Source organism: Notamacropus eugenii, chromosome 1 (assembly GCF_028372415.1).
Source record: "Notamacropus eugenii isolate mMacEug1 chromosome 1, mMacEug1.pri_v2, whole genome shotgun sequence".
NCBI classification, from domain to species: domain Eukaryota; kingdom Metazoa; phylum Chordata; class Mammalia; order Diprotodontia; family Macropodidae; genus Notamacropus; species Notamacropus eugenii.
This window is the reverse complement of record NC_092872.1, coordinates 270,982,100-271,009,388: the sequence shown is the minus strand read 5'-3', so window position 1 is coordinate 271,009,388 and position 27,289 is coordinate 270,982,100. Positions and strand designations below refer to the sequence as shown.

The window sequence follows — 27,289 nt, the reverse complement described above, 5'->3', positions numbered from 1 at the left end:
GCCACACTGGGGCCGGACCACACTCCCTTCACCCAGGTGAAAGCTTTCTTACTGACCTTTGAAGCTGTTTTTGGCATTTGTTCATTGAGAAATCTGGGAACTGCAGCTGCTACCCATGATTTTGCGCTCTGAAACTTGCTCCAGTCTTGTCCATACCTTGTGACTCAGGCTGGAATGCACTCTGCTCCGAGCCTGGTGTGATAGACCTTTCCTGTAGGCCTTACAGGCTGTCTTGGGCTGGAAATCTGTTTCACTCTGTCATTTTGTGGTTTTTGCTGCTCTCGAATTTGTTTAGAGTCATTTTTTCACAGGTATTGTATGGGCTATGGGAGGAGAGCTAGAGTAGGTTCATTCTTCTACTCTACCGTCTTCTTTGGTGACTTTTCTAATGGAGGTAGCCCTGGTTGTGGTCAATCAATGCATAAACTTTTATTAAGCATCTACTATGTGCTAGGCACTAAGGGATATGAAAAGAGGCAAAAGACAGTTCCTGCCCTCAAGGAACTCAGGAGACAAATTGCAAACAAAGATATAAAAAGCTCTGTGCCGGGTAACTAGGAAATAATTACCAGAGGGAAGGCACTAGAGTTAAGAGGAGTTGGGGAAGGTAGAATTTGAGTTAGGACTTCAAGGAAGCCAATAAATCAGTAGGTGGAGTTGAGGAAGGAGAGGTTCCAGGCCTGAGGGACAGGCAGAGAAAATGCTTCAAGTCAAGAGATGAAGGGTCTAGTTCTGGGAGTGTCTGAGAGAATTGTCTGAGGCTCAGAGACTTCAAGAGACTAAGAAATGTCAGAGGCAGGCCTTGAATCCGTGTCTTCCAGATTCCCAAAAGTCCAGTCTGTCATGTTCCTTCTCTTGGTGGATTCTGTCATCCTCAAAGTAATTTTTCTCATGTTGGGCAGTGAAGTGAATTATTGTGCATATATCTCTTTTCATTTTGTCCCTAGGTCATCTTCATTAAGCTATAAGCTTTACCATAATCTAGAGAGCTTCATTAGCTAGCTGAAGTATTTGTAGGATACACATTAAACGGGAATGAAAATCTTCCTGTCCATGAGCTTCAGGACTAGGGACAACCTGTGGTCATCCAGGCCAGTCTCCTATCTTTTGGTATCTTCACACTTAAAAATCATTCCACATGAATGCTGCCCCTCTCCTCCCTTCATCTTCCCCCTCTTCTTTCTAGAAGACTTTCAGAAAATGGGATACCATCATCCTGATGCTTACCAGTGTAGATCAGTTACTGGTACCTGAGACTGTCAAAGGTGATTGTTCTTTATCAAGATAGGACTTGTCCCTGGCCTACCCCTTCTCTCTACATTCCCTGATATGTTGTGTTTATGTCTGTGTATTTCTCTCTCTATTTCTCTCTCTCTCTTTCTCTCTCTCTGTGTACGTGTGTGTGTATGTGTACCTACCTGTGGGTTTAGTCTTTTAAAAAGTTTTATTGCAACTTTTTGGGTTAGCATCTGCCTCCCAACAACATAGAACCTTGCCTTGGCAGAAGGAAAGAGTCTAGTAGAAGTCTGGTCACCCAGGCAGGATTCCACTCCCAGAGCCCTCTTCCACTAGTAAGAGGAGGGAAGGCTTTTGTGTCATTTGTCAGTGCTTTGGAAGGCCCACTGGCCTTTGCCTGGAACAGCTTGGCTCTCAGAAGCCATCCCTTTGCCTAGCTGTGCTAATGGGCACATGGATGCCCTGTTCTCTTTCACTGTCATTTTTGTTGGCTTTCCTTCAGGCTTGTAAAAGGGCCTCTTTGGGAAGCCCCATGGCTCCGAATTCTGGTTATAGACACAGAGTCGGTACAATTAAGCTGACTTCTTTTTTATAGTGAGATCCAGGCTGTGGGGACAGACAGGGCCAGGAAGCAAAGGTCCGTCACCTGAAGTCTTTGGTTTGTGGGGAGAATTTGCTCAGACTAAAGAAGACAATTCTTCAAGTAGTGACTGGAAAAATGTAAGGATTTGGACATGCTTTCAATTGGGCTGTGAAGGGGGGTCATGGGCTCCTCAGACAGTCAGATGTATAAATGACCCCTTCACAGAATCGTGGAATTTCAAAGGAAACCAATTGTGTCAGAATACAGACTCTTAGCATCACAGGTTTACAGGGGTTAGGAGCCCCTGTCTGCTTGAGGGATTCTCTACAGATTGTGATTTATACTTTTGTTTAATTACAGAATGAGAATCCTGGAGTTTGAGAGTTTGGCAGTCCATCTTGTCCCATCTGCACCCCACTTAAATGCAGCTGATAAGTGACTAGCCAGCTCTGCTTGAAGAGTACTAGTGAGGGCCCCTGCTGCTTCCTGAGGCAGTCCTCTAGCAAAATTGAGGGTTTGTCTAACACTTTTTTTTTTTGTTTCAAATATACTCTCATTTGAGCCTTACAGCAACTCTGGGATGTAGGTGCCGTTATTATCCCCATTTTACAGATGAGGAAACTGAGGCTGAGAGACTCAGTCACCTAAGAAGCCTTAAGTGGCTAGCTCAGAGTCACATAGCTAGTGAGGGTCTAAGGTAGGATTTGCACTCTGGTCTCCCTCATTTCCAGTTATAGCATTTTATTCACTTTGGCACATAGACTAGAGATCAGCAACACATGGGAAGTTTGCACAACATTTGTGGAGACACAGGATGCATTTAGGAACCTTTGGATTTGGATACTGAAATTCTGTGAGGGTCTGGGTCACTGGGACTTGGCTTTGTGAATTCAGCTTTTAAAAATTGCTTTCTTACATCTGGTTGCACTGGGTAAGACTAGAATTAAAACAGGTGCTTTTCTTTGTTGGATAATCTAGGTTTCTGAACCTTGGGCAGCTTCTCTTTGGGGCACACAGGAAAATAGATTTAGCCAATCCAGTCCAACCTCATTTTACAAATGAGGAAACTGAGGCTGAAAAGGGTTGTCTGGGCTCTACCCCTAACCAGCTGAGGCATTTTGAGCAAGTCATTTGGTAGCTGTAGGATGGTGGTATAGATGGAGCCTGGATCTAGAGCCCTGGGATCAAATCTTGGCTCTGTTGTTTACTAGCTGTATGACCCCTGGACAAGTTAACCTCTCTGAGCCCTATTTTCCTCATCTGTAAAATGAGAAGAGAATGGCAAACCATTCCAGTATCTTTGCCAAGAAAGCCCCAGGTGGGGTCATGAAATGACTGCACAACGGCTCCATCAAATACTTTGCAAACTTTAGAAAGTGCTATAGAAATGCCATTTTTATCATCATCATCATCGTCGTCGTCGTCATCATCATCATCATCATCATCATCATCATCATCATCATCATCATCATCATCATCATCATATTACACCTTCTTCTTTGTGATCCTTAAAACAAAGTAAAAGGAAATACCCACTACTGTGATCTAAAAAGTAAGGGGGCTTGAATTAGATGTCATTAGTGATAATAACTCTCATTTCAATAATGCTTTAAAGTTTACAAAGCACTTCCTTGACAACAGTCTTAAGAAAGAGGTCAAATATTATTCCCATTTTACAGATAAGAAAAGTGAGGTACAAGAGGGGATTGGCTTTTTCAAGGTCAGATCAATCCCCAAGTTCTTTGACCCCCAAATCCAGAGTCCTGTGCACTGTCTCAGATAGAGCTCCAAAGGGTTAAAGAAGTGCCTTACAGGATTATTTCTCTGAAATCATATAACAATTTCTTTGAGGGAGGTTGGCCTAGTGTGGTCATACCCACTGTTTGAATGAGGAACCTATCTTGAAGAAGCTGGGCCACACAGCCTGTAAGAGAACAGAGCTTGGCAACTGGAACCTGGGGTCTTGGACTGCAAACTCTTGGAAATCCTCACTCTAAATTGTTTGACCTTTGCTACTGCACCATGTGATGTCTGACAGAAGACCACAGATTCCGAGCTGGAAGGGATCTTAGGGGTCATTGAGTCCAGCTCCCTCATTTCACAGATGAGGAAAGCGAGGCCCGTGGGGTGAAGAGGTTACTTGCTTGTCCAGGTCAGGCTTGTAGTGGTAGAGCTGGAAAGTGAAATGTGTTTTCTGATACCATCTCTGGTTCTACCTCCTGGATCCCATGCTTTCTCAAGATGATACTTGGAAGTTTTGGTGGTGCAGAGCCCAGCTTAGGTGCAGCTGGGGGTGGGGGAGGGGAGAATTCAGGCATTAAAGCAGCGGGCAGGGCCTGCTGACTCGACCTCCAGCTGGACAAAAGACTTCCTTTTCCTTTCCCTTTGCAAGGAGCCCCACTCTTGTGGGGAGAGTACTTGGAAACTTTAGAACTTTTACTCTTAGGAAGACTAAACTGACTAAATCCCTCCAAAGCAAACCGGGGGCCCAGAAACAGCTGCAAAAATAGAACTGTTTGAAAAAAACAAAGTAGGAGCAGACCCAGGATGTTAAAGTATCTGCTACAGCTTAATCGAGGTCAAGTTACTTCCCAGAATAGGAGTGAGGAGCCCCCAAGGAAGTATAAATACTACCAAGGACCTCTGTGACATTATTGATGGGCAGCCATGTTTTACAAACCAAAATGGAAGCCCGTTACTTTTTGGTTTTCATCCTATGTCAAGGACAATTACTGACTGAGCCCTATTTAAGCATCGTCCGGGATTCAGAGCCCCTTTCAGGTGGTTTTCTGTCTGTAGATGAAAAAACCAAGTACGGGTTAGTGAACAGAAAGACTTGGAGGAGAAAGAAATTACAATCAGCTGTGAGGTTAAAGTGAAAACAAACGACTCTTTCAGGAGATGAAAATTGATGTCTTGCTCCCTAAGGAAAATAATGATCATTTTTTCACATTCTTAAATTTTTTTTTTTAATTTTTGAGGTGAAGTGATCTACTTAAGTTTTTTTGAGAATGGCCTGTGATTTCAAAGTGGAATGTTGCTGAATTAAAGAAATAGGATCTCACCTTTTTTCCCTCATCATAATTCTGAAGAGAGAAACCCTTGATCAGGCATTTTAATGAATTAGAGGTGTTTCAGGGAAAAGTCAAATAAAAAAAATCAAATTATGGAAATGAAGTGATACTTGGGTGAGACATTCATTGAAGTGATTTAGTAGGGGCTGACCCCTGTAGAAACAAAAAACACGATGGAAACCTCAATGCTGACCAAAGTTCAGGGCTGGAGAACCTGGAATGTGCTTCCTCCTCAAACCCCAACTTCCCCCATCTTTTAGAGTCTTCTTTTGACATGGACAATGTGACCTTGGGCAAAGTCCCTCCTCTCCTCTCTCAGTTAAGACATTTGTGTGCTGATTGACCTCAGAAGTTTGTTCCAGGTGCTGATCTGTGATTCTGTGATCACCTCCCAGGGAAGGCTTTCCTGATCTTCCTAATTAGTGCTCCCACCCTCCCCAAATTATCTCTGATTACATGTTCTGTTTAGATGTATTTTCCAATGTGGCAACAGGGAGGGATATAATTGTTGGAAATAGCGTTTGGGTTCTGTGGGTGTCCTCCTGAAGTTGAGAGAAAGTGAGAGGCCCCCATTGTGTTGAGTGAGGACATGGGCAACACATCTGGGGAGAAGGGAAGTGAAGGGAAGGGAAGGAGAGGGGTGCTGCTGTTTCTTTGAATAGAATATAAGGATCAAGACAGCAGGGACTGTTTTCACTTTGTCTTTGTTTACCCAAATGCCTTGCACACAGTCAGTGCCTGCTCATAGAATGAATAAATGAATGAATGAATGAGTGAATGAATGAACAAACCTCTTTCAAAGCCTGCTTGGGTACATCTCTATTCCTGTAATGAATGACACAACTCCCATTGGCCTGCTATTATTGGCCTGCTATTCGCAGGAGTGATGTGTGCTATGTTCCAGAGTCCTGGGTTTTGGTGAGTGTGAGTTGGGGCTCAAATTCCTCCTACCCTTTGTGCTGCGGGGGTGGGGATAAAGCAGGTGCTGCTGGGAGAGTGCACCAGTTCATCTGCCTGAGTTCAGACTGTATTAGGAGGAATATTAAAGTAGCGACTACCAGAAGAAAAGGACCCGTTGTCCTGAGACTGATCTCTCTCCAGGCTGTGGATGCAGAAGGTTTCCAGGCAAGGTGAGAATCTGAGTTCTTGTGCCGAGACAAGAGAGATTTGCTGGTTTGGACTTTGTTCTTATGTTTATGTGCCCCGTGGGTACAGGCTGTTCGTTTAGGTAGCAGTGAGGGTGCGTTCTGTAAGTATTTACCCAAAGGTGCCTTGTAGTCCCTGGCTGTGCTTCTCAAACCAGTCTTAGAGAGTATCCTTGAGCACAGAGAAGTTAAAGGCCTTGCTTGAGGGTTACACAGCCAGGATGTGTCAGAGGCTGGACTCGAACCTGAATCTTCCTGGTTCCAAAGCCAGGATCCATCCTCTACCCCAAACTACCTCTTAGGATCATGGAGTCATAGACTTAGAGCTAGAAGGTGCCTTGGAGATCATTTATTCTCTCCTCTCCCAGCTGAGGAAACAGATTCAGAATAGTCTAGTGTCTTGGACATTCTGAAGCCAAATCAGAGCTTTTCCCATGATTCCCTGGACTTTTGTGCCTCATTTTTTATTGGCAGAATATTGTAAACAGTAATTTTTTTTTTTTGGTAAAACATTGGCTTTTGGCGTCGTGGTGTAGTAGGATTCTTGTGACCCTTTGCTGTCATTGGGAGAATGTTGGCCTTGGTCTGTAGTTTGACTGTTGGACACTCCATTGGATTGTCATCACTTTGGTGGATTGATGATTTTCTTGAAGTGAGTATTCCCTCTGGGAATGTGGGTTAGAACACACAGATTCCTTCTCATCTCGTGTGTCTCTTGCCCGTATCTTTTCCATAAATTGTTTAGGTCAGGGGCCAAACTGTCTTCTGTTTCTCACTCTTGCTATGTCAATTAGCCCATCTTCTTTCCAATCCTTCATTTCCTGGATCATAGCTTTTATACCAATATAATTGCAGCGTTAAAATTATGTTTTTTTGTTTTTGTTTTGGGGGTACAGGTTGGGATCATTGAAAGTGATACATAGTTTTCAAGTGCAGCTTAGCCCCTTCGTTTTTTCTTGTTCTATTTTAGCCTCAGGTTGTTCATTTGAAATGGATATATTGAATTTCTAACCCTATGGGCTTATCCATCCAGCTGCATGTGCTAGTTGGGTCACTAGGCTTTCTCGTTCGCTATGGATTGTCAAGCTCTCTTACTGGTCATGGATTCAGTTGAGGTCCTTTAGTATTTCAGGACTTGATGGGGTCAGCACGATGCCATCTTCAAGTAGTCACATCTGGAGAGACCTCACCATCTGCAAGGAATCCCTCTTACACTTGGATTTGGTGTAATTAAACTAAGCCTTTAATTAAAACAAAATCACATTAATGAAATATTATGGAGCTCTTTTTGGAAAGCACACAAAAGCTGCCTTGCTAACCTAATATTGTCTTTTGTGTGTGTGTAATTTTTTTATTTATGTGTTATGGTTTTAAGGTTCCATTTCTTTAGATGCTTTTCAAGAAGTGATGGTGAATTGTTTCATGTATTCTCTCTGAGTAGTACGAGGTAACACTGACTTTTGGGGCCTTTAGTAACACACAATGAAAGAGGGATGGGTTGTGGTAGCCTGGTGAGTCATTTACCCCGTGGGTGACCAAAATGTTGAATTGATTTCGTGGGAGCCACAGAGAAGACTCAAAAATTGGCCTGCAAACTTCTGTGGTTGTTGGGGGCTTTTATTTTTCCAAATCAAGAGCATCACCCATAAGGCGAACTCCCTGAGCCAGCGTGGATCCCCCAATGGTAGCTCCCTAGCTTCTCTGGTCCTGAGGAGAGTTGAGAAATTTAACCCATTTAGAAGCTGGAATAGGTTTGATTGTGAAGCTATTGAAGGGATCATTTGCTAAAAATGAGTATTGATCTGGTCAACTTAAACAAGTGCGAATTTGAGAGGTGTGTAGTGGATTTCAGCTTGGGTAACTTCTGCAAAGAAGTTGTTTTTTATCCAAAATCCTAGTTAGAAGTGGGGATTGAGAGAGAATTGGATGATCAGCCCAAGATGACCACATGGATCCAACGTATTTGAAGGGCTTTGCTAATGTATGCTCTTGGGTTTCAGCACGTATGGTAAGGTTTGGAATGCCTCTGTGTCTTCTCATGGTGTCTGAGTACATCTTTTATTTAGCATTTTAAACCTGCAACATTAACACAATATTAGCATTGGTAGAACCTTTGATGATTCATTTCAAATTAGTTAGCAGCCTAATATGTTACACCATGAACAGGTCTCCCAATACTATACTGAGTGGATTAGTATAGTTTGATCAAATGTCTTACAAGGAATCAGACCTTCTGGTCTAGAAGAGAACAGATATTGGTTTTTTGAACTTACATTTTGCTGATCCTCCTTGTTTTCATATTGATGTCATCTCAGAATCTGTCTGTCCCATATTACCCCCACCTCCTCAGGAAGTCTTCCCTTAAAAAAGAAAAGTTACACAAGAAAAACTGACACTTGACTATCCTTGACAGAGGATGCCACATTCTACCCCATCTTGGCCTCTTAGATCTCCTAACATAGGAAGGAGTTGCATTTCCTCCCCCCTTCTCTGGAACCAGGATTGGGCATTAGAACGATGCAGCGTCTGGCTCCCTTTTTTGTGTGCTTTTCATTTATATGATTATTGATGTCATTGGGTATATTGTTTTGTTCATCTAAGTCTTGCTGTGTTCTTCTCAATTCTTCATATTCTGTATTTCCTGTGGCACAATAATATTTGGTTACATTCATGTGCTAGAAATTATCTAATCCTTCCCCAACTCATGGGTACTCACTCACTTTGTTTCCAGTCATTTTTCCCTACCATAAAGGGTGCTTCTACTAGTATGATGGTTTATATGAGACCTTTTCTTTCTGTTTTTAGCCTTCTTAAGGTATATACTTCATTGGCAGCTAGGCAGAGTAATGGATAGATTCCTAGACTTGGAGTCAGGAAAGTTTGAATTCAAATCTTGTTTCAGATCCTTATTAATGGTGGGACCCTGGGCCAGTCACTTAGTTTGTGTCAGCCTCAGTTTCTTCATCTGTAAAATGGGAATAAGAATGGCACTTACTTTAGGATTATTGTAAAAATCCCAATTAAGGTGATATACAACTGCTTTGCTTATTATTATTCTTACCTCTGGGTAAGAGCTGTGAACACTACAGTGACTTTTCTTACTTCCCGATCACTTTGCAGAATTTTTTAGACCAATCTACAACTCTACCAAGAGGACTTTTGTCTGCTGATGTTCTTCCCGTAGCCTCTCCAACACTGGCTACTTCCTTCTTTTGTCATCCTTTCCACTTTGCTGGGTGTGAAGTGAAACCTCAGAATTATTTTACTTTTCATTTCTCATGTTATTAGTGATTCAGAGTAATCTTTCATATGGTTATAATATTGTTTAAAAAATATCAGCCCAGGATTACTAAATTCTCAACCTTGTCAACTCTTGTAAGCCTAGATTTCAATTTGAATTTGCCTCTGGGACTTATTATATACAAAGGAATGGGATCTGAAAGCAAGTTGGTTGGCTTGACCAGAAAGTCTGTTAATCAACTGGATGCAGATTCCATTGACGTATGCTAGAGGTCATTGGTCTGGAAGGAGAGTTCCATTGCCAGGCCAATAAATTTGAAGGTCAAATAAATTCTTAGGCAGAGTTTGAAGTAGGGAACAATGTAGCTCCCAAGCACCCAGATTTCCTGGATGACCCATTCTGAATGTTGATGGTAGCCAGTGTCTTTTTTTTTTTCCCCAGTGATTTGCTTTAATGAATGCTCATGCTTTTTAGCTTTTGGCAGTCCTGTGTGAAGCAAGGTCACCTCTGTTCTAATAGTATCTTTTTCAATGTCAGTTAGGGTTCCTCCCCCTTCCCCAATTTAAAATTAACTAAGGGTTAATCTCTTTGCCTGGGAGGGGTCTGCAGATTATGGCATCAACATTTTAGCTCAGGAAGAGACCTGTGGAAAGTTCTGTATGTATTCCAGCCTTGGCCCTGAAGTTAAGTGACTTTTCCAAGGTCCCACAGAGAGTAGGTAGCAGAACCAGGCTTTGTCCTGAGTTCTTTATCTCCTGATCCATAGCTCTTTCCTCTGTCTGACTGCCCCTGCTCTGAGCCCCATATTCCAGCTCCCTAAAAAAGCGGCTCTAAAAAATGATGGAATATTGCCTTGGTTGATCTCGCTGATATTAGCCCTTCCGATAAGGGGTTTGACATAGGAGGAAATAGAAGCAAATTGCTTAAAAAGAAGTTTGGGGTGATTTGAGCGTTTCAATGCTCTGTGCTGTTCTTGGCCCTGGTTACTGTGGAAAATCAAGAATTATTAGCCCTGTGTGTCTGGCATTTTCACAGTGCTGGTTTGCTGTGCCTTTTGGATGTGGTAAATCCAGGCTCAGCCTATTATTCCACCCTGGGTTTGACATAATAATCATAACTCACATGGATTTGGTCCTTGATAGTTTACAGTGAGGCTGTGCAGTTTGTTGGATAAAGGCTGGTCTTGGAGTGGGGGGAGGGGGCTGGGTTCAAATTCCACCTCTGATGTTGGCTCTGTGACCCTGGATATGTCTTTTAACCTCATTGTGTCTCAGACAACTTAGGAACTCTCTCTGTTTTGTCTTTGTGATGCAAGTTAGACATTTGATAGATGTTTATTGATTAATCTCCTTACTCACAGAACTGTTTTTCTGCTTTCATAGTACGGTTTCTCACACTGAGAATTTCTTACTAACAGAAATCATAGAGGGTATTATAGTTAAGTACTATGGCTTACAAAGTACTTTTAGAGATATTATCTCTATATTATACTTAAGACATAGTGGTTTAATTTTTTAAAAATTTAATTAATTTGTTTTCAGTTTTCAACAATCACTTCCATAAGTTTTAAATTTTCTCCCTCCCACCCCACCTTCCCGAGATGCCATGCAATCTTATATGGGTTCTACACATACATTCTTATTAAACACATTTTCACATTAGTCATGTTACATAGAAGAATTAAAACAATTGGGAGAAACCATGAGAAAACCCAAACCAAAACAGAACATAACACAAGAGGAGATAGATAGTCTGCTTCATTTTGTGTTCTGATTCCGTAGTTCTTTCTCTGGATGTGGATGGCATTTTGCCTCAACAGTCCTTTGGAAATGTTTTCACATTGCTGCGAAGGGCTTAGTCTATCAGAAACTGTTCTCGGACACTGCGGCTGTTACTGTGTATAATGTTCTCTTGGTTCTGCTCATTTCACTCAGCATCAGTTCATATAAGTCTTTCCAGGTTTTTCTGAAGTCTGACTGTTTGTCATTTCTTATAGCACAATAGTATTCCATTACATTCATATACCACAACTTATTCAGCCATTCCCCAAATCCCATTTTTGGCCACCACAAAGAGTACTGCTATACATATTTTTTGGGACCTCTCCCCCATTTTTTTTTTTTATCTCTTTGTGATACAGCTCTAGAAGTGATATTGCTGGGCGACAGGGTATGCACATTTTTGTAGCTCTTTGGGCGTAGTTCCAAATTGCTCTCCAGAATGGCTGGATCGGTTTACAGATCCACCAACAATGAATTAGTGTTCCACTTCTCCCACATCTTCTCCAACATTTATCATCTTCCTGTTTTGTCATATTAGCCAATCTGATAGGTGTGATGTGGTACCTCAGAATTGTTTTGATTTGCATCTCTCTAATGAATAGTGATTTAGAGCATTTTTTCGTATGACTATAGATAGCTTTAATTTCTTCCTCTGAAAATTGCCTGTTCGTATCCTTTGACCATTTATCAATTGGGGAATGACTTGTATTCTTGTACATTTGACTCAGTTCTCTATATGTTTTAGAAGTGAGGCCTTTATCACAGACACTAGTTGTAAAATTTCTTTCCCAGTTTTCTGCTTCCCTCCTAATTTTGGTTACATTGACTTTGTGCAAAAACTTTTCAATTTAATGTAATAAATATTATCTATTTTGCATTTCATAATGTTCTCTATCTCTTGTTTGATCATAGATTACTCCATTCTCTGTAAATCTGACAAATACACTATCCTTTGCTCCCCTAATTTGTTTATAGTATCAGAATAGTGGTCTAATTTTTGAAAAGTAGTTCAAAATAATTTCTTTTAATCTGGACTTGTCATTGTGTGGGATTGTCCCAGTGTGAATACTGTTTCCATCAGCATAAACTGGCAGTTTCTCCATAGCTTAGGACCATAGATTTAGAACTAGCAGGCAACTTAGCAATCATCTAGGGCAGTTGATAGAGTGACAGGTCTGAGATCAGGAAGACCTGAGTTTAAATCCAGCTTCAGATACTTACTAGTGGTGTGATCCTGGGCAAGTTGCTGTTTGCCTCAGTTTCTTCTATAAAATGAGTTGCAGAAGGAACTGACAAACCACTCCAGTATGCTTGCCAAGAAAACCCCAAATGGGGTCATGAAGTGTTGAACACTACTGAAAAATACCTGAACAGCAATAGTCTAATCCTCTCATTCTGTAGAAGTTTTATAGAAGAAAACAAAGCTTATAGAGCCTAAATAGTTTGTTTCAGGTCACACAGGTTAGTTAGAAAGTGTCAGAGCTGGGATTTGAACCCAGATCCTGGACATGAATTCCTAATCCATCCCTCTTTCCACTAGATCCCATGGCCTCCTAGAGATATTGACAACTTAACCTTTGCCAATGGTCACTCAACTTGTGGGTATCGGGGTAGGACTGGATCTCAGGTCTTCTGCCTCACTCCCACTTTACCAACCTGCCTCTCTCATAGGACTGATCACCTTCTTAACTGTCCTCAGTTGTCTCTAGTGTCTGAGGAAGTGTCTCCTTTTCACCCATATCACAGCCTACCTTATGTCATATTTTATTTGTGCACTTGTGCCCCCTATTACTAATCAATCGTGGGATAACCTATGACTATGTAGTTAGTGCTTCCACCCTGCTAAACTTTGAAAGAGATACAAAGGTTAGAGAAGACACCCTCCCAGCCTTCCAAGATCTTACAGTGTAACGTAGAAGGGCATACCCATATGTGGATTAAAAACACAATACATTTTTATAGGGTAAGTATCAGCAAGAAGCAGAACTAAGTGCAAGGTGAAATTCAGCGGAGAAAGTTCATGGCTGAAGAGTCAATGAAGACTTCCTGACTTTTGATACAGAATTTAAAGGGTTAGATGCCTTCTGAGATGCCCTGTAGAGCCATGATCCTCTGATCTACAATCAGATATTGATTCCCATGAATTCCCATTGTGGTGATAGAGGGGCTCTTAACCTAGAAGAACAAAATCAGGTGGATGGAATTTGAAAAGTATGATCCCTCTGCAAGTCTCTTTGAGACTCCTCGGTCTTGATGGTTTTAATTCTTAGAGGACTTTAGCTACTTTGTGTTCTTGAATGGACCAGGGTTGACGCCACTTGTGGTTTCATTCCTGAAAGTTATTAGTGACTGATCTGCATTTAATCAACCCTTTTTTCATCCATTCATTCTCATGATGCATGTAAAGGCTAAGCTGGGTTAAAATCTGGATTCTGCTACTCACTGCCCTTGTGATCTTGGGCAAGTTAACTGGGCAAGGTTTCCTCTCTGGAGCCTCTCTTTTCAAATGAGGGAGTTAGGCTAGATGTCATTCATCTAAGACTCCTTATAGCTCTGTGGGCTCATGAACAAAAGTGGAATGTCAGATTGCCTGTCTCTGTGTAAGTAGTAGGATCTCTGTTTGCTGCCCAGAGATCTTCAAAGGAAGGTTGGATGCCCACTTATTTTGTAGATGAGCTTCTGCTTCAGGTACAGAGTGTATTAGATATCCCTTCCTTCTTTGGGAGGCAGTGTGGTACCATGGTTAGATCTTTTGACTTGGAATCAGAAATTCCTGATTTTGATCCTGCCTCAGACACTTAGCTAGTTTTGTGGCCTTGGGCAAGTTGTCATCTTTCTCAGCCTCATTTCCCTCATCTTTAGAAAGAGGAGGGTTTGGACTTGACCTCTGAGGTTCTTTCTAGCTCAGAATCTCTGCTTCTTTGGTCTTTCCAACTCTGGGATTTTATGCTTCTGCGAAGATGAACTTCATTTTTTCCTCAGTCAGTATTCAGTCTTGTGTGTTGTTTTCAAGAGGAACTGCTTGATTTACTTAACTCTCCTTCCCATTAATGATGTGTTAATAACAATGCTTTTTAGTAAACCAAATTCTCCAAGTCTTTTTGAGTGCTCTGGACCAGGCCTGCTGGGAAGTTCTCTGGAAATAGTTAACGGAGAGGGAAATGTATGACATAGTTCTTTTGGAGGGAGGTAAGGATATAAAGATTAAATTAGTAAAACACGTGACTGCATTGAATCCTGAGAAGAATATCTTTTTAGAAACAGACTACTCAAATCATTACCTTTATATTTGGCTACCCTTGGGGAACATTGCAAACCAATTGCTTTTATTTGGTCAAGCATCCTTGAGGTGAGCTATGCCATGCAATGCACAAAAATGTCAGGAGACAAAGCTTTTCTGCCTCATGACAGACCTGAAGTATCATCTGTCAGGAGCTAGAAAGACTGAAGAGGGCAGTTTGGGAAGAAATGGGATCCCAGAGAGTCAGGGAAACATCATTTTTTTGTACATTGTTTTTCATCATTTAGTATTCAACTTTCCCTTCTGTTGGACAAGATCTGTGATTTCATCAGTGTAGGGAATTCCCATCGTGGAAACTTTCTCCACCCATACAGATGAACAACTTCTCTGTAATGTAAAGTCTCAGAGAGTTGCTTGGACGCACTGAGAGTTTCAGCAGGACCATGACCACACACGAAATCAGGGCCTCAACCCAGGTCTTTCTGGCCATCGTTGCTGTGTGAACTCCCTTGGATCCTGTAGAAGGAGGGGAGATTGTGGGAAAGACCACGTAACATTCAGTAAGCATTTAGTAAGTACCTGTGTCAAGTGCTTGGGGCTGGGGCTCATAGGGTCTACAGCTTGAGGGAATCCAGAGGCCCTCTGGTCAGACCCCTTCATTTTACAAATGAAGACACTGAGGTCTTAGGAGTTTAAGCCACTTGCCCAAGGTCACACAGATTAAAAAAAAGTGTGAGGGATCTGAAATCAAGGCTCTGATCAGTTCCATTGTATCATGATGCATGGAACAGTCACTTAGAGTCTACTGGTGGGAAACGTCTTGGATACCAGTGGCCTGGTGTAAGGAACACTTGCCATGGGGTCACAGGATCTGGGTTCAAATCCTACTTGTATGATCTTGGACAAGTCCTTTACCCTCCCTGGGTCTCAGTTTCCTCATCTGTAAAATGATAGGATTGGGCTAGATGACCCCAGAGGTTCCCACCAGCTTGAGCTACATGATCCTCTAAGTAAATACAAAACGTATACATCAATAGAAATACAAAGTAATCGTGGGCCCTCCATTTTCAGTGTCAATCATACTGAAGGAGATGGTCCTTGACTATGTTTCTTGAATAAGTTTTGTTATAAAAGAAAACAACTCAAATCCAAAGGATGTTTAAGCAGAGTTTTCCATGTGACCTCAGAAGAATTGCCAATTGAGTCTTTTTTCTTAATTCAATAATTCACCAAACATGCTGTTCCATTGGGGGTAGGGAGGGGATGTAATGGTTTACACCTGTTTTAACTTCTTGCTGTTTTTATTGGCCAAGTTCTTCACAATCCCATAATTCTTACGAAGGGAAAAATATGAAATGAAATATGGTGCAGGGTTGGAGGAATGACAATAAACATTAAAAACTGAATTATTCACTGTAAAATCTGAAATGCTTATCCAGCAGATTTGGACAGCCATATTTCGGTAGTATTGAAGTGATTTATAGCTGGAGTCAGAGGGATCGGACGACTGCTTTTATTGGCAGGGGTAGCCCATGGCTCTTCCATTTGAGCTATGCAGTTTTAGACCATCAGAACCTCCCTCCCAAAGCTGGGACAGGCAGACAGCAAAAATACTCATCCTAGTATAGTGTGGGTCATGTAGACATGAGAGGTCATGGATGAGAAACTAGTCATCTATGGCATGGGGAGCCTGGCACAGCTGGCTGTAATCTGCTAAACAGAGAAAACTCAGAGCCATGGGGATACAACCTGACTTCAAAAGGTTGGGGAGTGTTATAGCTTCAAGTATGGGCTGGCTCCAGAACAGGCAACATTTCTCCCTCCAAACACAATGAAAAGCAAAACCCTTTGACTAAAAGATACTATCATACCTCGTATTTTTCCTTGCAATCTAACTCATTGCCAACTGGCCCGGCTTACATGGCTCTACTTTTGGACATTCCTGGCTAGCCAGAAGTTTCCAGCCCCATTTCCTGCTTTTGTCTCCTCAGGGTCTAGCTTAGGGCCTGTCACATATTCTGTGCTTACTAAATGTTCGATCAATAGAATGAAACGTTGATCAGGAGACGGAAAAATGCTTAACCTTTTTTCTGCAGTCACCAGAGTGACTTTGGAGTGGCTTAATGGAATCCAGAGCTACTTAAATGTGGATGGTCGTGTGGCTTAGTGGAAAGTTTGCTTCCTGCTTCTGTCACTTTATTAAAGTCCATTAGAACTAGAAATTCATACTGCTACATAGTTCTCATTTGGGACCCAGGGCTAGAGACCCTGAGAATTAGATTCTAGTTCTCATTTTCTCTCTAACTCACCAAGGGATCTTGTAAAGATCACTTCATCTTCTACAGGAAGCCTTTCTCAGCCCCTCTTAATGCCGGTGCCTTCCCTCATTCTTTCCTGTTTATCCAGTGTGTAGCTTGCTTTGTCTATATTGGTTTGCTTTTTGTCTCCCCCGTTAGATTATAAACTGCTTGAGGGCAAGGGCTGTCTTTTGCCTCTTTTTGTATCCCCTGTGCCATGCCCATATTAGGCACTTAATAAATGTTGATTTGACTGAGAAAGTGAAGATTAACAATTTTCCATTAAGTAAAAGATCTTCAGCTAGACAGTAACTTGCAAGACATTTAACCCCAGCCTCAGCACCATTGTGTGGATGAGGAAACTGGGATGCAAAAAGGCAATAGGATTTGATAGTTTTCTGCTAGATAGTAAGCAGCAAAACTAGGTTTTTAACCCAGGTGCCCTCATTCCTATGGATCAAGTTGGTTCAATTCAGCAAGCATATGTGTCCATACATGCCAGGCAATACAATCCCAATTCTAATAACAAATAATAATAATGCTAACTTGTACAGCGCTTCGTACTTTGCAAAGTGCTTTTCAATTATTATCTCATTTTATCTTCACCACAATCCTGGGAGGTGGGTGCTACTATTATCTCCATTTTACAGATGAGGAGTCTGAGGCAGAGATTAGGTGACTTGCCCAGAGTCGCACAACCAGTGAGTATCTGATGCTGGATTGGATTCAGGTCCCTCCAAGTCATGGTCCAGCGCTGTGTGATGCCCCCTAGCTGTGATAAGCAGAAGGCCCTCAAAACCAAAAATGAAACAGTTGCTTTCTCCTGGCGTTTCTCTTCTACCAGAAGGGAATACAGAATTCACAGATAAGTGAATACAAAAGGTATGAAAAATAATGCAAACTAATTTCAAGAGGGAGACCATATTAATAACTGAGGAGATGGAGGTGATGGCATCTAAGCTAGATCTTGAAGGAAGTCAGGGGTTTGTAGAGGTCATAGTGGGAAGAGAATGCATTGTAGGCATAAAAGGGACGGCCTGGACAAAGGTGCAGAGGTCAGAGATGGGGTGGGTTTGAGGAATAGAGAGCAGACAGCTTTGAAAAAGAAGAGCACGTGCCTGAATGACCTCTAAAGCTCCTACTTTCAAGCCTGGGATAAGTAGGCAGCATGGTCTAATGTAAAGGATACTGGTTCTGGCATCATAGGGTCTGGGTTCAAATCCCACTCTGATACTTCCTATGTGACCTGTGGCAAATCCTTTAATGATCCTAGACTGCATCCTGGACTCCATGGCCTCTGAGGATTTGGATACCCAAGGGGTCTCATGTTCCCCGGGAAGTACCCTACTCTAAGTGAATCTGAGCCCTGACCTTTACCATCCTCCCAACTCGGAAGGGCAGAGGTTAGTGGGGAGGTACAGCTCATCTCTGTGTGAAGTTCCTGGGGTTGGAGGAGCTGGGGGACTGGGAGGGACTTACAGCTAGCAGCTGCTTCCCTTGATCACTGGTGGCCATTCACTCTACTCCACCCAAGTGGTTGAGCTGGTGACAGCTTGTGGCTGCCACCTCAGAACTGTGACTCAGGGAAGCCAGCTGAGGAAAGGGGCAGTGACAGTTCTTAGGGCTCCCTAGGCCCCTCTGGAGGCATTAGGGATCGAGGTCAATTTAGCACATGGTAATTAAGTGCCTGTTAGGTGACCAGGTCTAAGCCAGGTGCTAAGACCTCTGGGAGAGAAGTTTATCTTCTCAAAGGGCCATTCATTTCTTGGCTTGGAATTGAATTACTTTTGCTTAGCTTTGCATTTCTCTCAGATGTTTAGGTAAGGAAAAGGGCTGGAGGTGTTGTGAGTGGATTGGAGACCACTTCAAGTCGGGCTTCTGAGCTTTATTAGCGGTAGGAACCTGAGCCTGACAGTTGATCTCTCTCCGTATTCTAATCAATCAACAAACATTAATTAAGCACCTATTCTATGCCAGGCGTCATGCCAGGTGCAGAGAATACAAAGACAAAACTTCCATGTAGCAACTTTCCCCTTCACTGATTTGATTATTATAAATGGGAGTTTGGGGGGAGTTTTGTAGAAGTCATGGACGAAGGCCAGCAGATGACACAAAAAAAGTTTAGAAACTCAGAAATACATAAAATATATGTATAGGATTATATGATGTCAACATATTTTTATCTTTAAATACCATCATTGTACACGATTTATTTTTTAAAGTTAAAATAAGTAAAAAGTCAAAGTTTGCAAAAAGAATGTGAAAGCTGGCAGATGACACACAAAGGACAGAAATGCAGAGATATCTTTAAAAGTTTAGTAACTCAACACTCCATAAAAGAAAAAGAAATTCAGACATCTTCTCTGGCACAAAGGGAAGGCCAAAAAATTTTATGCGGATTTTCCAGATCAAGGGGTTGCCCTGCCCCCAATCCCACACCACTACTCCTCTTCCATCCCCCGCCTCATGTGGAAGGCATTCCTGTGGTCCCCACTCTCAGCAAACATACTTTCTAGTGGAACAGACAACACAAAAATGTATACAGGTGGATGCAAAGCTCATCTGTGTCAGATCCCAGGTAACCATGGAAAGCTGGCACTTAGCAGCTGCCTAAGATGAACGTCCTAGATGCTTCCCTCTTCTGCACTGGGGGAAGCAATTTTTGCAGCAGGAGTTTCCTTTGCTGGTGAAATCAAAAGTCCAGTCTGTCCTTTCCCCATTCTGATTCTCACAACTCCCCAACTTTAGTAATACTGTGAATGACTATTATCTGCGTTTCTTTTTGTTCCGCCAGATTGTAAACTCCCTGAGAGCAGGGGCTGTTTTTATCAGTCTGGTCTTTCCTCCAGGGCTCAAAGCCTTGCAATTGTGCCCTGTAGGTACCAAGTAAAGGTTTCTTGAATGAATGTTTGTTGAATAAATAGCTGGTCTTACTTTTAATGAGCTTTCTTTCTAGGTGAAGGGGTCAGTAGGGAGAGTATCTAAAGAATTAAAACCTTAGGGAGAGGACAAAAGGGAAAGTGAGAGAAATGCCTAGGGGAAGGCCAGGCCAAGTAGGGAGGAGAGAAGAGGCAGAGGTATTGAGGGAAGGGTCCAGTTCTAGAGAGGATGGCGTCATCTCCTTGGACCTTGAAGGAAGGGATACAGCCATTGTGCAAGGGAGAAGGGTGCAGGGGAAGGAGCCTAAATCTGACTCCACGTCTGTGCTTGATCCATTCTTTGTTTTGCTAGTCACTTTCTCTCTGGGGGCCTCAGTTTCCTCTTTTGTAAAACAAAGGGTTTGGACTAGAGGGTCTCCATGGCCTCTTCCAGCACCTACTTTCTATGAGCCCATGATCTTATGGATATCACAGGACTTCTAAAGTGCTGAGTTGTGATTGTAAGCGAACATGTCATTAAAAAAACTACTTGAGGCAAAATGACTCTGGATCAGTTTTAGACTTTGTCTTTCCAAGTAATAATCAGAAGAATAATATTTACTGTATTCTACAAGGTGTCCCAAAACTCTTGGTGCAACCATAAGCTGTAATAGCACCTTAGGATTTGAAAAGTCCTTGCCTCATAGTAACTCTGTAATTCAAGCACTATTTTCCCATTCTGTAGATGAGGAAACTGAGGCCTAGTTCAAGGAGTCACATGATCTCATGGCTAGTTAAGTGCTGGAGCTAAAACTCAATCCCTATTTTCCTGCCTCTGAGTCTGGTGCTCTTAATGCTACACCCGGCAGACGTCCTTAGTCTGAGGCCCATGGGGGATGATGGGAGACTGTACGTTTTGGCTACGCTGTCCTAAAGGGCAGTCAAATTCCTCTCAGCCAGCTGTGAAGGAGAGCTGCGTTTTTGTTTCAAAGTCCTCTCTTTTATTTGCTTTGGTGAGCTTGCACCAGTGCTGATCCTGGCATTAGCAAGGTCCCGGCTCAAATGCTGCCTATGACACGTTTGCTTGTTGTGTTACCAGAAGCAAGTTAACCTCTCTGTGCCTCAGTTTCCTAATATATAAAATGGGGATAATATTTGTTCTTACCTCCCAGGGCAGCTACGAAGTTCAAATGAGAGAATGTCTATAGAAACACCTTACGTACTTGAGTGTTGTGTAAATACTGGTTATAATAATGATAATAATAGTAACCTTATTATTGCTATTTCGTCCTTATCTAGTTTAGTAGAGCTCAGATAGAAATGAGGGAGGAGCTGCTGCCCTGTTACTCTTCTTTTCAATTCAGTGTTTTGTAGGCTATTGAACTTTTTTCTTCTTATTTTTGACCCAGAAATGTTTGGCCGAGAGGGAGGTCAGCTAGCTCAGCTTCACCAGAATTCGAATACCTCTGGTCCAGCGAGGCCTGCTAGAGTTCTAGCTCCTTGACTGGTGATGGAGAATGGAGCCTGTCTTGGAGCTGTTGCAGTTACCCAAGGACAGGGGAGTGCCAGGATCAGAACTTGGCTGCCTTACTCATTGAGTGACCTGCTGTGAACATATTCACCTGGATTCTAGGTTCTCATAGGGAAGAAAAGGAAACAGAAAACAAGCATGTATTAAGGGTTGCTGTGTGCCAGGCCTTGTGCTAAGAGCTAAGGATACAAACAGGAGCAAAAGACAACCTCTGCCCTCAAGGACCTTCCTTTCTCCTGGGGATCTAGACAACCTACAAAAAGGTGCTGAAAAGCTGGGGGAGGAGAGGGGAGTCTGCTTTTCTTTGGTGAATGAGTCTTTTCTAGTAAATGGGAATTAAAATATGGATAGGGAGGGAGCTTGGGATTTCATTAGGACAGGGTACACCGAAGGGAGGGAGCTCTCCTTACCAATGAAGGTTAATAACTCTTCTGTCTCGACTAGTTTTAGAGGGCTAAGGGGCAAATCCAGAGTCACACACACAGTGTGTGGCTATGGCAGCACTAACTGAAATTTAGGTTGATGGATGAAGCCCCTTCTGGAGAAGGATCTTAGGCTTAAGTCTTGGAAACCCTTGGGTTCTAGGGTTCCATAGGTCGAGGCTGAAACAGCCTCTGGGGCCCTAAGTTCAATCCCTTTATTTTATAGATGAGGAGACTGAAGCCTCTGGAGGTCAAGGGACTTCCCCAATGTCACAAGGCATTAAGCATCAGAGATAGAGAGTCTGGTCCAGCTTCCTGGAAGCCCAGACAGGGCAAAGTCACACAAGTCACAACTCCCAGAGCTAGGATTCAGATCTTGGGCTTCTGACTTCCCCACTGGGAAAGAAAGGGATACCATTGAGCCCTTGCCTAGCTCCAGTCTGGAGAATGGTGAGTGCCAACTTCACACTCAAATGATGTTCCTGTCATTCACTTCTCTGGGCCTCAGTTTCCTCAGCTGTAAAATGAAAGGGTTGGACAAGGTGCCCTCTGAGGTGTCTTCCAGCTTCATGTCTCAATTTTCTCATTTTCTGTTCCCCTGAGGCATGAATCCCCTTCCTGAATTACACAGGTATCTATCTGTCCTTAAATTCTTATGTTAGATTTGTCTTCCCACCCAGCATATGGGTTTATACTGGTATATGTTTCAGACTTCAAGTGTGTATGTGTGTGTGTGTGTGTATGTATGTGTACACATATGTGTGTAGATAGATGGATGGATGGATGAACGGTTGGATGGACAGATGAATGGATGGATAGCACCTGGGTTCTCTTCTGTATGACTGGTGTGGGAAGTCAGTCTTGCCCACATACATTTTGCTTTCCTTTTTTCCTCTTCTCCTTGTTTATACCTGCTCCTCTCTTTTCAGCTTCCAGAGAATTCCCACTGGGGCTTGCCTCAGGTGGGGGTCAGAGGATGTACATAATCTGAGTTTTTCTACTCTGGTCAAGTTGACATCTTCACTTCTTAACCACTTTTTTTCCCCTCCCTCTTGCCCTGATCCTGGTAGATTTTCCCCCCTCCCAAGGGCTCCCTTGTGTACTATTGACACATTAGAGAAAAGTCAATTAGGACTTTTGTTCCCAGTCAGTAGAGGCCAAAGTCTTGGGTTCCATCCAAATATGCCGCCATTTAGATCTATCACTTTGTAGTATTTGCAGGGACTTAGATGTCAAGGTCTTCTTGCCTGACCTTATTTTACATTTGAGGAAACTAAAATTGAGGTTAGTCATTGGTACTTATTAGAGAGAGAAAAAGAGAACAGTTTTAGTTCAATATCAATCTTATCACTGGAAGGAATCTAAGGATTTTAAATTGAGAGGCTGGAAGTTAGTTCAGAGACCATCTGATTAATCCTCCCATTTTATTGGCAAAGACATTGAGACCAAGAATCTGCCCAAAGTCAGGCAGGTGATGGAGGCAGGCCTTCAGAGACCATCTGACTCAACAACTCCCTGCCCAGAATTCCTCCTACAACACAACTAACAAGTGGCCATCCACAAATTATTTTTACTGATATCTTTCTCTTTTACATCATCCGCATTTCCCTTGACCCCTTTCCCGAGAGCTATCCCTTTGTTATGAAAGAATAAAAAAGAGGGGAAAAGTTTAGTAAAACGAACCCACATCTTGAAAAATATTGACATTACATGAAGTTACATGATGTTACATGTCTGTTGTCCTTCACCTCTGTTAAGAAGTGGGAGAAGGTATCTTCTCGCTCTTCTTTGGGTCATGATAGTTGGGCAGCATTCACTTTGAATCATTTCATTAGCCATTCAGTCAGTAAGCATTAGTGAGTAGTTACTATGTGCCAGGCATTGTGTCAAGTCCTGAGGATATAAATACAAGCCAAAATATAGCCTCTGTTCTCAAGGAGATTGTTCTCTATTGGGGGGAGGATGGGACAGCACCCAAAAGGGAGCTGATGAGGTGCCAGAGAAGCAGAACAGAGCTGGGAGAGGAATAAAGGGGCCTTTCCTCCCAAGGGAGGTTTGTAGGGAACTCACTAATGTGAGAAGGAATGTTCTGGAGTGACAAGGGAAGGATGACAGGGGAGGGGAGGGAAGAGAATTGAAAGTTCTAGAGTAAGGAGGCTGAGAGGAGATGAGTGGATTCTGGGGAATGGTAAGCAGAACCTGCTCTGCTCAGGCCTGAGTGCTTAGTCCAGATTGCTAGGAGCTACAGCTGTCCGAGGAAATTGTGCCTTGGCATAAGTCCAGAGCGCATGCTGGCTAGTAAGGGGGTTTTCTTATTGTTCATTATTATCTGATTTCATAGTTGTAATTGATTGTTTTGACTTTTCTACTTGTGTTTGAGGCTGGGTATAAACAGATTTGTGAGACCCTTGGTAAAGACAGAAATGAAATACTAGAAGATGAGCTACAACTGGAAGTCAATGAATTGTAATGAATGATCATAATAAAAATACATTTCTGTAACATTCCAAAGTTTGTAAAGTGCTTTGCATACATGGCCTTATTTGATTTTCACAACAATCCTGCGAGGTGTAGGGGCTATTAGCATTATTTTGCAGATGAGGAAATGGAGAGTCAGAGAGGTTAATGTCTCACAGAGTCAGACAGTTCAAGGTGAGTGGCAGGATTCGAACTCAGGTCTCCTTGGCTTCATGTCAAGCATTCTATCCATTATATCCTGTAACTGCCTTTGTAGGGAATAAACATTAATGGGTTGATTAAAAAAAGAAATTATTTTCAATGTACTTATTCCTTTGTGTTTACAGCTGCTGCTGAAGGAAAAGGCAAGAGTGGAGAAGACTTTTTCCAAAAGGTAAGATGATGTTTTCCTATCATTTTGGCAGAGGTGAGGTAACATGGAGCCATTCACTTTATTTCGGAAGGGTGTGTGTATCTGTCCTTTGTTGCTGAAGAACACCATGCCATCAGAGAAATGATGACATGACTTGCACTTGCCTTTGTTTTGAGTGAGGGAGGGCTGTGCAGGTCACCAGCCTCACTTCTTCTCCAGAGCCATCTGAATCCAGCGACCATTCATCAGAATGACTGGCGATGACCCAGGATGAGGCAATTGGGGTTAAGTGACTTGCCCAAGGTCACACAGCTAGTGAGTGTCAAGTGTCTGAGGTGAGATTTGAACTCAGGTCTTCCTGACTCCTGCACTGGTGCTGTATCCACTGCACCACTTAGCTGCCCCATCTCGGAAGGGACGTTCTGAGTGAATGTCTATGAAGTGAATTTCTGTATTTCTGATCCTTCCCCCCATATTCAGAATTAACTTCTGCTATAATGTAAGAAGGATGCTCTGAGAGGAGCTAACTAGGGTAGAGGAAACAATCAGGGTCATTAGAATGAGAGCGATCCCTGAAGTCAGCTTTGGACTGCCCTGTTGGCCTTATGGATGCCCCTCTTAAAGTCTTCGGGCCAGTCCCCTAAGTGAGCCAGCTCCTTGCCCCGTTAGCCTAAGGGGAGGGAGCAAAGAGAGAGTTGATGAATCCTCTCTACTCTACCCCCTTTACCCCAGCACTTAGACCGTAGGGAGAGAGGCCCTGGGCCATGGAGAGGACTTCTACCTGCAGGATAGATCAAACTATCAAACTCTAAATTCTTTAGCTGAGTCTTTTTAAAAACATTTTTAGTTAAAGTTTTGAGTTCCAAATCTCTCCCTGCGTCCCCTGTCCCTGAGATTGTAAGCAGATGTAGGTTATACAGGTGCAATAATCTAAAATATTTCCATATTAGTCATTTTGTAGAAGAAGACTTGAATAAAAGAAAAAAATGAGAGAAAAGAAGTGAAAACTTTTAACTGAGTTTTGGGGACATTTTGCCTCATTCCTTCCCTACTTAATTATTGTTACTTAACTCGTCTTTTAGGGCCCAAAACAATACTTGGTAGTTCCTCTTAATCAGATGATGCCGGATTATCTTGGGCGATGGTGTTTCTCAATTACACATGTAAATTAGGAATGGAAAGTGCCCTTTCCTAAAGCCCTAGTGCTGGGCTGGATGCATCGACATTTTTGCTTATTTTGATGACTATGGGAGGAAAATTCACCTTGAAGAGGGGGGCAGAACTTGGGGACCTTGAAGGTCACATCCAGCTCTAAATCTATGATCCCATTCAACTCTGGGCAAGTCACTTGACTTTTCTAGGACTCAGTTTCTACCTTTATAAAACGAGAAGGTTGGTCTAGATTAGAGGTGAGGCTTGAACCAGATTGAAATGTGATTGGGAAATATTTAGCAGAATAAATGAAAATACCTTTTGTTTTTGTTATTCAGTCGTTTCAGTCATTTCTGACTCTTTGTGATCCCATTTGGGGTTTTCTTAGCAAAGATACTGGAGTGGTTTGCTATTTCCTCCTTTATCTAGCTCATTTTACAGATGAGGAAAATGAGGCAAGCAAGGTAAGTGACTTGCTCAGGGTCACACAGCTAGTAAGTGTCTGAGGCCAGATTTGAACCACATTTGAAGATGAGTCTTCCTGACTCCAGGCCCAAGTCCTATGCACTATGATGCCACCTACTTGCCCTAAAATAATATTACTATACAGATGATGTTAATTTGTGGTTTCTTAAGCCAGTACGAGGCCTTCAGAAATCCATGTCTCTTTTAGATGACCGAGAGTCCATTACCTTGTAATTCTAGGGCTGCTTTTCTCCCCTGTTTCTTCACAGCTTGCATACAATTTTTTTTCTTATTAGACATTTCTTATTAAGGCTGAGTTTATCAGCTGGGGTCAATATTAACAACTTGCAGTCGAAGGGTCCTGGACCTCAATCCTTTTGTTGACAGTCAAACTTGCTTTTACCAGTTTGTTTGATAAACTTATATCTGGCCTTCCACTTTCCATGTGAAATTGAGAAGAGTGTTACTCCATCTGGAAAGCAGGATGTTATTATCCAACCTAGAATTACTGTCAACCTGCTTTATAAAAACTAGTCCAGTGTAAAATATTAGTCAAAAAAGGTAGAGCGTCCTCAGATTTATAGAACAAACGAATTGCTGGTACCCCTGCATACGCTCAGAAATGGATTTGGATCCAATATATATTTACCCTTCTTTGTTCTTGCTTCTCACCCCCAATAGAATGGAATTTCCTTGAGAGGCAGACTGTCTAATTTTGTCTTTCTATCTCCAGTGCCCAACTTTGCATCTGATACATAGTAGGCACTTAATAAATGATTGTCGAATATATTGGAGATTGAGCCTATTTTATGGGAAAGGCCAAAGGAAACATATATCTTTGCCCTTACTTGGTTCATGTATGGCCATGGAAGTTCGCAGTGTGAACTGGTAGGATAGCAGATCTAGCTCGGAAGATTCAGCTGCATGGTGACGTAGCAGGAAATCATCCATGGTAAAAGAGAGAACTGGAATGGATGCTTCACAGAGCAAGGTTGAGGGGGGTGGGCAAGGGGCTTGGTTTCAAATGGTCACTCGATGGATATAGAATGTAAGACATGCCTTCTCTGTGTTGAAAAACTCATAGATTGTTGGAATTAGAAGAGATCTTAAAGACCCTCTAGTCTTAAACCTGTTATTTTAGAGATTTCTTTTAACAAACACTTAGTCAATCATTAGACTTTTATTAGGTGCTGATGACATACTAGGCTCTGTACCAGGAGTATAAAAAAAGAACAAAATGTAACCCTCATGGAACTTAAATTCTATAGGGGAAAACAACAGGTACACATATAAGTAAATATAAAATATGTATGAAATCAACACGAGGTCATTAAGTGCCTCGTGTGTGCAAGCCACAGGGCTATGTGTTGAAGATCCAATGGCAAATGGGGAAATTGAGGAGGAAAATGACTGTTCTAGGGTTATTCAGCTAG

The 27,289-nt window shown here is 42.3% G+C and overlaps 1 protein-coding gene across 2 annotated transcripts in view; it reads left to right on the top strand.

Moving 5' to 3' along the window:
• BICC1 (BicC family RNA binding protein 1) overlaps positions 1-27,289 on the top strand; it is a 277,456-nt gene that overhangs the window by 50,659 nt on the left and 199,508 nt on the right. For both annotated transcript variants that reach the window (XM_072628910.1, XM_072628909.1), the window contains exon 2: positions 24,214-24,260. In XM_072628910.1, coding sequence (XP_072485011.1) covers positions 24,214-24,260 — 47 coding nt within the window. The remainder of the gene's footprint in view (positions 1-24,213; positions 24,261-27,289) is intronic.